Here is a 9,103-nt window from a genome sequence, read left to right on the forward strand (position 1 = left end):
CATTTCTCTCATTCACTCACACAAACATACACATGAATACTGGTATTTTAAAGTATTTATTAGGTATTCAGCATGATTCATACATTGCACAGTGAATTTATTCAAGCTTAATACATGCAATATTTCTTATAAACACAGAAGCAATATCAAATCCATTTAATCCCATACAATATAAATGTTATTTATGTGTGTGAAAACAAAAAAATTTCCATTGACTGATAATATTAATTTATAAATTATTTAAAATATATATTAGCAAACATGTAAGCAGCTCTATGTAACTGAACAGATAACTTTGAAATATTTGTATTAGTTCACATTGAAAAAACACATGAACTGCACTCACAAGCAAAAGGTTAGTATTTCTCTCGATAAATAGAATATAGGACGAAGCAATCAAATTGCATTGCTGTAAAATTGTCCCCACCTGCTATTTTTGTTGCATGACTGTGCTAATTCTAATGGAGGGCGGACTGAGATGAGCAGCTTTCAAACTCACACTTCACTCCGCTGATGCTGTCGACGCTCGGCTGGCTGTTGACCTGCTGGTGTGTGTGCGAGAAGGGGAAGGTTTCCGAGCGGGAAATCTTCCCTCGGCCGTTTGAGGAGCCAGATGAACAGTCTATCACCATCCTCATGAAATCTGGTGCGGTGAATCGACGCAGCAGTTTGGTCCCCAGGCCCATGAACCCCGGGGTGCGGATCTCCCCTCTGGCAAACAGCAGCTTGTTGTGCCGGTCGGTCTGGCCCAAGCTCCCCCTCTCCTGCTGCTCTCTTCTGCCTGATGGAGCCAAGTCATTAGCTTCTTCTCTCAGTGATTTGACATTCTCCTCGAGTGCCCTCCCCGGCTGACTCTTGCCGTTTGAAAAAGGTTTTGGCACGGTGACAGTTTTGTCAGCATCATTTGTCAGGCCCCGGGTGTTCCCTTGACATTCAATCTTATCTATCAGGCATCTCTCATCCTGTAGTGAGGCTCTCTTTAATTTGCTGGCTGACAGGCTGATGCCGTGCACATCACCCTGATAAGACTGCTTTCTGCTGCTCAGAAGGTCCAGGTTAAATGACTTTGCTTTTCCCCAGAGAGGAAAACTTACTGGGGTTGGCTCTTGGAGTCCGGTGTCTTTCTGGCTTGGCTCAGGCAGAGAGTTCAGTGTTTTAGCTCTTAGCTCTTTAACCTGGCAGTTCTGCAGTTGTTTAGTAGTGAAGAGTACTTTATGATCCCCCTCAGTCTTGCTTTTCTCTATCTGTGGAGGCAGAGCCCAGCTTTGGCGATAGTTGTCGTCTTGAGACTGGCTCCTTGGACATCTGAAGCGGTTCCACAGCCCATTGCTGTCTCCAATCTTCAGCTGTCTATGAAATACTTCGGGTAGTTTGTCTTCGTTGTTATTCAGCTGCTTGGAGAACCTCTCCAGAACATGCCGAGGAAGCCTTTTCGGCAGCGGGCACTCTCCTTCACTGATGGTTGCTGAATCAGCATGTGGATCATCTGTGCTGACGCCTCTCCTGCAAGGAAAGTTCAGAATCTGCAAACACTGTTTGTGTCCAAAAAACCTGGCCACCTCAATGACGGAATGACCAGCGTTATTGGGTCTGTCCAGTCTCAGTCCAAGTCTTTTGAAAGCCCGGACAAGAAACTCCAGGACCTGGCTGTGCCCAGAAAAGGCAGCATACATTAGGGCGCTGTTACCCCAGGCGTCAAAGACTTCTGGGTCAGCATTGAACTGCACAAGAACCTTGACAATGTCCAGATGACCCACCTCACAGGCATGGCTCAGGGCAGTGCGACCGTCCTCATCCTGGCAGTTGGCATCGGCCCCTTTATCCAGCAGCAGCCGGGTGAACTTGGCCCTGGTCCCGGGGTCTTGCAAGCAGACAGCGTACATGAGCGGGGTGCGGCTGTTTTCTGTCTTAGAATTGATGATGCGTCCGTCCATGGCGTCCAGGATGAAGCGTGCGAGGTGAACTTTACCGCCGTGCATAGCATCTAAAAAGGTCTTGGTGCCAGAGCCCTGGCGTAAATCTTTCGGGCGCATCATTCTTGAACAGCTACTTGTGGAGCCGAGCCTTCAAGTGAGCCGAGACAAAAAGGTGAAAAATCAGGAGAGGAAATGTGTAGCAAGTTCTTGGAGGCTCTCTGTGTTGACAGTAAGTGCATTTACTTCAGAGTAAGACTCAGAGAGGAGCTGCCGGTGTTTTTATACCTCCCTCCCCACATGCTCTCCCCACGTTGCCTAGGAAACAAATGTCTGAGGACCATTATGCAGTGGCAGCATCCATTCAGCCCAAGCCCTCGCTGCCTGGAGAAATATATGCTATTTGAACAGAATAATTACTCTTGGAGAAAAAAGATTCCAGTGTTTTACATTTGAGGTTAAATTAACTTAAATGCACTATTTTCTATCCGAACCATAAATGAACCTAATCAACAAATAACTGGTGCTGATAGAATAACGTTTTTTGTATGGCATTGTGTTATGTCCCATTTAAATTCAAGGCAACACTGTTATATAAGTAATCTTACCAATGGTTTGAGGAAACCTTCAAAAGGGAGGGAAGGGAAAATTAACATTTAGATTTTTTTCTCCAGCATGCCTTTTAAATGCTGCATCTATCAATCCACCCTGTGGTTCTGATTGTAGTGTGCTTCCTCCGCAAATCAGAACATAGTGCAAGTTCAAATTATTCTACTCTATTATGCCTGTCTCAAGGTTTTATATGAATGACTCTGCCTGGAGGTCTTTTTCTTTGTCATGGAAAATAGCAAATCCAGAGAACTCCACAAGAAAATACTTTTTTATTGGCTTATGGATGTTATGGAGGACATCAGCATGAGTATGTTTTGCTTTTGATGAAGTAACATGACAAACGTCCTTTTGGTTGTTGTGGTATAAGAGTATGTTTACCATTTGTCATTTAAGCACACAAGCTGCTCTTTTCTGCATATATTAAATAATAGAACAGCCTTCAAACTTACTGACTGTTGTGCTATTACCTTCAAAAGCACCACATTTAAACATTTGTCTCGTGCATCTTTTGTCACGGCTTGCATACGAAAAGTGACATGGACCCCTTGTAAGCAGCTGTTCTCACCCACAAGATCAACATTTCATTTTAATTGCTAATATACATTTCAGCAGGGCCATAGCTGTGCAAAACGCTAGAGGTGAGAGAAATATTGCTGAGTTTCCACCTTCTTCACTGTTCCCCATCCGGCTTCATTAAACCCTCAGTGGGTTATTTATACAGCACTGTTACGTGCCAGGCAGGCTGTACTTGTGTGGTCATCTTTCCCACCTGTGTTTCTCTCTTCTCCCTAGAGGTTTCTCAATACGCTAATTTTCCCTCCTCGACTCCTCGGTCCTCCGGAAGTGACCCGGAAATGAATTTCAGCGCGCCATGTTGAAGGACATCTCATTTCTCTAAATGCACTTCGAGGACCGAGCATCGAGCATCGAGGAGGTTCTCTGGAGGAGCTCTAACCGAGGAGACACTAGCCTCATCCCAATACCCCTCCTCGACTCCTCTCTTCTCCTCCTCCGGGACTTGACCCGGAAATCGATCAAGACACGCCATTTTGAAGGACGTCCCAATAGCTGAAATGCACACGGAGGAGTCGATGAGGGGTGAAGGAGGAGGGGTGCGGGAGGAGACGAAAGGGAGAAGACACACGAGCAGACTATGCGGAAGTGTTTTCACTACTCGTGTATAAAAGCCCCGCCCCCACCTTCACAGCTGGTCGATTTCAACAGAGGAAAACCGACAACTGGAAGATGAGTGGAAAAGCGTCACATAAATGTATAAGTGCTCACAGCTCCGTGGGAATTATTATGTGCAATTCATTTCTAAAAGGCTTTCACATTACTATAATTATATTTTTATTTAAATGTAGGCTACATGTTACACCAAAACGGAACACTGGACCAACCATCATTGAATTCCTTGACTAACAAGAGAAAGATTCATTCATTTAAATAAATATTTAACCAGAAATGGGCCGGTTCTAAAGGGTTATTCAGTTAAGCCCGATGAGAGGGGATACAGCTGTGCACATGTCATCATTAACAGACGTCGTTTAAGAGTGACGTTTGAGTGAACGAGGACATCCCAATAAATACCTGAGGACTCCTCTGTCCTCGCGTCACCTCCTCGTGTCCCTCGCTCGCATCTTACGGAGGCGGAGCTAAGATGCAAGGAAGGGACGCGAGTGAGGGAAAGGAGGAGTCGAGGAAGGGTATTGGGATGAGGCTACTGATGAGTCCTCCACGGCTCCTCCGCGGATGCATTTCCGGGAACGGTGGAGGCTTGACGCACGGCCGGACTTATCTCAGCTAATCACAGCTCTGCATGCATCCCCTGGATATTATTTTAGAAACTGCTTTAGTGCTTCACATAATAAAATACACAACGGCTGTAGCCTGATTATGCTTTAGGAGCTGTGTGTGTGGTACAGTGTGTAGGTGTGTGTTGTACAGTGCGTAGATGCGGCGGGCAGACGGGTCTCAGTATTACTTTTAATACTTGTAAATACAACTTTTGGCCCGTAATTTCAATTCCCCATTTCAGAGAGGGGGGAAACTATCCAGTCTCTGATTGTGTTACGTTATTATGAGAGTGCTCTCTAAATTGTATATATTTATATAAATATATGTGTGTGTGTGTGTCCGCCGCATCTGTAGCCTGTTATTGTCTCATTATACCGCACTCTCTAATGCCCCTTTCACACCAGCGCCTTTTCAGCTCCGGCTCGGAGCTAGAGCCTGAAAAGCGCCGGGTTTTCCAGTTCACACCGGAGCTGCGCCGGCTCTTAGCTCCGGAATCCGCTTCATTTCCAGCTCCAAAAAATTGTCGGTCCAGAGGCAAGAGCTTTGGAGCTAAGAGGTGACGTCGCTTACGTCTCTCTTACGTCGAGGCGTGCAGGAAACTAAACCCACCTCCCATGGGTCGACTGTTATGCCTGCCTGCAAGCAGTAGTGCCTATAAACACACTTTATAAAGTCAGGCAACACTAACCAGGCTTCGTGTGATTCTGTTTATTTGTGCCTTACTTTGACCATCTGTTCACTGTTATCGATCATTGTGGAGAGAGGCAGACGTGTTGTTTTGTATTATTACAGCTATCGGATGCAAGTAGTCAGTTTAGCTTCGGTTGCTATGCTAACATCACCCGTTTTATACCAGAGAAACTTTCATAACAGCGTTGTGATACCAAACAGTGTCAATTCAGACTGACACACATTCACTTAGGCTAAGGGGAACTGGGGATATGCATCAGCTGCTTGTGTGAGTCGGACAGTGAATACTTTAGAGCTGCAGTGTGAGCTAACCGGGAGCTAACGGGAGAATAAACTCCCGTGGAAGAGCAGCACTGCAGCGGTCGGTAAATGCTGCAGAAACACATTAATAAACAATGAACCACAGCACTCTGGAGAAAAGTATAAGGTTGGAGAAGTCGTTATTCAATTTATTCTGGCTTCGTGTGATTAAAAGCAACACGATCATCGACCCGACGCAGTTGTTGTTGTTGTTGTTGTGAGCTGCCGTTGGGGGGCAAATCAGCGATGTAAACGGTGACGTCATGACGCAGCAAGGGCAGCTCTGGGGCGCCAGTGGGCGGTGTGCACAGAGCGGGAGCTGAAAAGGGAAACCGGAGCTGAACCAGAAAAGCTCCCGCTCGGAGATAGAAACTGAAAAGCGCTGGTGTGAAAGCCGCATAAGTGATCAGGTGCGTTACTCCCCGGCTAGCCAATCATCACACCCACTAACCCCTTTAAATCTGCTCTTCCCTCTCCGTCAGTTGTCTTTTCAGGAGTCAACGCGCAACCCTCCTCCACCCCTTCGCCACCTGTCTCCTAATACAGGGCCAAGTAAAACATTCTGCCTTCAGACCGGACCGAACTACTTATCACCACCACCAGTGTCTAGCCCCCGGGGGGTTCATCGGAGCGGTTTTTTCCCTTCCTGAATGATCATCCTGCAAACCGGGGCCTAATCGCCAAACATCATTCCATTCACTTGTTGTAATCCGTCAATCACTATTCCTTCATATTATGTGTATTTCATACATCACGTCTCTCCTGATTGAAATGTTAATAAACACTAGGTTAGTGGTTTGTTGCCACCCCTGTATTCTGTTTTGTTCAGCTTTGGGTAGTTTAGTTAGTGAGGGTTTTTGTTTGAGTTTTGGTTTCAAAGGATAGATGTAGAGATAGGCCTGGTTTTGTTATGCTTATTTCTTTTGTTTGGCACAATCTCCTTTGACTCCTCCTCCTCCTCCTACAAAGAGTATTTCTGTTAAACTTCTGTTCAGTTAGGTTGTTCAAGGAATAAACCTTTTGTCAAACTTTACGCTGACTCCCTCATAATTATTGGTTGTTGTGTGTTATTGTCTCCAGGTCCCCTAGACCTTAGTGGGGACGTAACAAGCACTGAGTCATTCACTCATCTAAACATGGCTGAAATGTATCAACAGTCATGGGTGTCTTTCAGTGAATGGAGGATTCCGTTACAGAAATATTTTCATGATGAACAAACATCATCGCCACATCATTTTAGAAGAAAGTCATATCATGGCAACATCTCAATAGGTTTAAATACTTATAAGGCCACACAAGATTTAGCTTTACAATGCCCAGATATTATGGCCTTCGTATTGATACTTTAAAGCGTATTTTACATAGAAAAGTGGACAGTTGAGACTCTTTCCAGTTAATAAAATGGCAAACTTGAGTCGACAGACATTGTTGCTTTGAGCTCAATGTTAACATAAGGCAATGAGATTGCTAACATCTTGGCTTATTGTTGACCATGTTTTCCATTTTCCTTAAGTGAGTTAGCATGCTAAAGGCACATTAACTCCTGTTCCAAATGTAAAGGCAACTTATTGGCTGGTCTGCGTTATTCATCCAAGTTGATTATTGTAAGTACTGCACTGTTTCTGGACTAAAAGATGAAAACTGAACTCACTAACATGGTGCTTTAAACTGCTAGATAAAACAAGTTTACAGTGTTATAATATACACTGTCACTGTCTCACTATTGGCAATCATCAACTCCTGGCCTTGTTTGCATGCTTTGTGGATACAAAATTGCATCCTGCAGAAGACACCTCTAGGATGTAACTGATGCAACATACATTGTGTGTTGCACAGAGCTTGATAAAACCCGGGTGCTTTAGTTTGAACGCTCTGAGACTTTTTCTGAGGACAGTTCCTCCACAACAGATTTGAGCTGCCTGGACTGCATGAATCCTTTCAGGCAGGCTGAAAGCTACACTTGAGTTTGTGTGTGTATGTGTATGAATACAATTAAACTTAGACCAAGTTAATGTTGAGGTGTAGATGTCAAAACTTCTGAGCTTCATGTATCACTTTAAATACTGTATATATTTTTGGTCCACTGAAGCACACCAAAGGGTACCGGAAAGAGCAAATGCATAGCTCATTGCATGATATTTTATATGACCTTATTGCCTTACAGTGTTTTGAATCGGTATACAGAAAACTGTCAAATTATATATTTGAAATTAAACACTGCCATCTATTCACTGAATGTAGAAAATGGGCCAAGCGGAAATGAATTAAATGTGGATGAAATATTCAGAATGTGAATGAGTTGGTACCATGAGACTTGCTAATTGGGCAGATGTATGCAATAAGGCAGAGATGTCATGGTAAATACCTGATCTCCCATTCATTGCGGGCCTGGCCCAAGCAGAAGCCACTTTGAATGCTTGATTAGAAATTAAAGCTAGTGTCAAGTTAAGGTGTTATCCACAGCAATAAATGTCTTAATTAGTCGCTTGGGAGAATGCACCTTCAGTGCCACTAAATCAACAGGTTCTGTAGAGGAAAACTAAAGACACTAAAAACAAAACACTGAGCTGAACCCCCCTGGTAACTCCACTTAGCTACCCACACCTGGGCCTGAATATGCGTATGAGGAGATGGTAGGAAATGAAGTTCAACGGCGAGCAGATTCAACAAGGCCATTGCAAAATGTTTTCTCAACATGCCCTCACATGCCCTCATCCTCCATGGACTTCTTTATATTCTGCCAGCCAATTAAGAACACCTGAGAAGGACTGTAACCTTTATTTTCCATGCCTTGCACACATTCGTTACGAGAAAAATACTGTCAGCTTAGGTTATATTCTCTAAAATGATAAAATGTCACCTTCCAAGAACATGTAACCATTATAACAGACATATTTTCAGGCGACTTTCTTTGTACTTTATGTCCAAATGAAATCACAACAAAACACAATATGACTTTGTTTCCTAACAGTTATGCAACATCTTACAGGTAACTCTGTCATTTGAGCAGCAGGGGACAAGAGCTCCAGCAGGGAAAAAAGTACTAAATTGATGCATTTGTATTGAGCAAGAACAATCATGTGTCTGTGTGTCCACCCAGCTCCTCTAATGCCCTTTGATTTGATACAAGGACACAGCAGTCTAAGGTTGAATGGAGATTTCACACGCATTCGATTCCAGGAAAGAGGCAGCAGCTGGCCGGCTGTCACTGTGATCACGGTGTGCTTGTATCATCTCTACAGTGGATTGTTGTCTACAGATAACAAAGAGCAACAGCATAATTTCTTCAATTATACACTTTGTTTCCATTTTAACAAAACGTATCTCAAAGGCAGACTTTATTAATTGTTTTATTTGAAACTTAGGGCTGATAGCAAGGCAGAGTTGGAGTGAGGACAATTACATAGAGTTACAGGATTGAAGCTGAGGACCCTGACAGCCCACCATGAGCTGCCACTCACAGGGGCCACTGATATGTTATTGGCCATGAGGCGGACCCCTCATTGTCTTAGCTCTCATCAATTATCGCCCTGACTCAGGCATGCCAGTCTGCCACAACCAGATGGTAACAGTAGGCTGTTCCCTCAGTCTTTCGATTTAAGAGGCTCTAATACCAGTTCTCAGCCAGAGACATTGTGGACAACAGAAAATTAGCACCTACAGCCTTACTGCCCTGTTTTTTTGCCATGGTTATGGTGGGGGGCAGCTCAAGAAGAAAAGCACTGCAGAGGCAAAGTGCATGTGCAAATCAAGACTTGAATTACTTTAAAAGCAATCATATATATTATATC

General features: G+C 44.1%; 1 protein-coding gene across 1 annotated transcript; it reads right to left on the reverse strand.

Moving 5' to 3' along the window:
- Window positions 1-71: 71 nt before the first annotated feature.
- On the reverse strand, window positions 72-2,148 carry LOC117468047 (uncharacterized). The gene has a single exon (XM_034112002.1). The coding sequence runs from the start codon at window positions 2,034-2,036 to the stop codon at window positions 459-461; it is 1,578 nt and encodes a 525-aa protein (XP_033967893.1). The 5' UTR covers window positions 2,037-2,148; the 3' UTR covers window positions 72-458.
- Between the last annotated feature and the right edge of the window lie 6,955 nt (window positions 2,149-9,103).

This window comes from Pseudochaenichthys georgianus, chromosome 22 (assembly GCF_902827115.2).
Source record: "Pseudochaenichthys georgianus chromosome 22, fPseGeo1.2, whole genome shotgun sequence".
Taxonomy (NCBI): Eukaryota; Metazoa; Chordata; class Actinopteri; order Perciformes; family Channichthyidae; genus Pseudochaenichthys; species Pseudochaenichthys georgianus.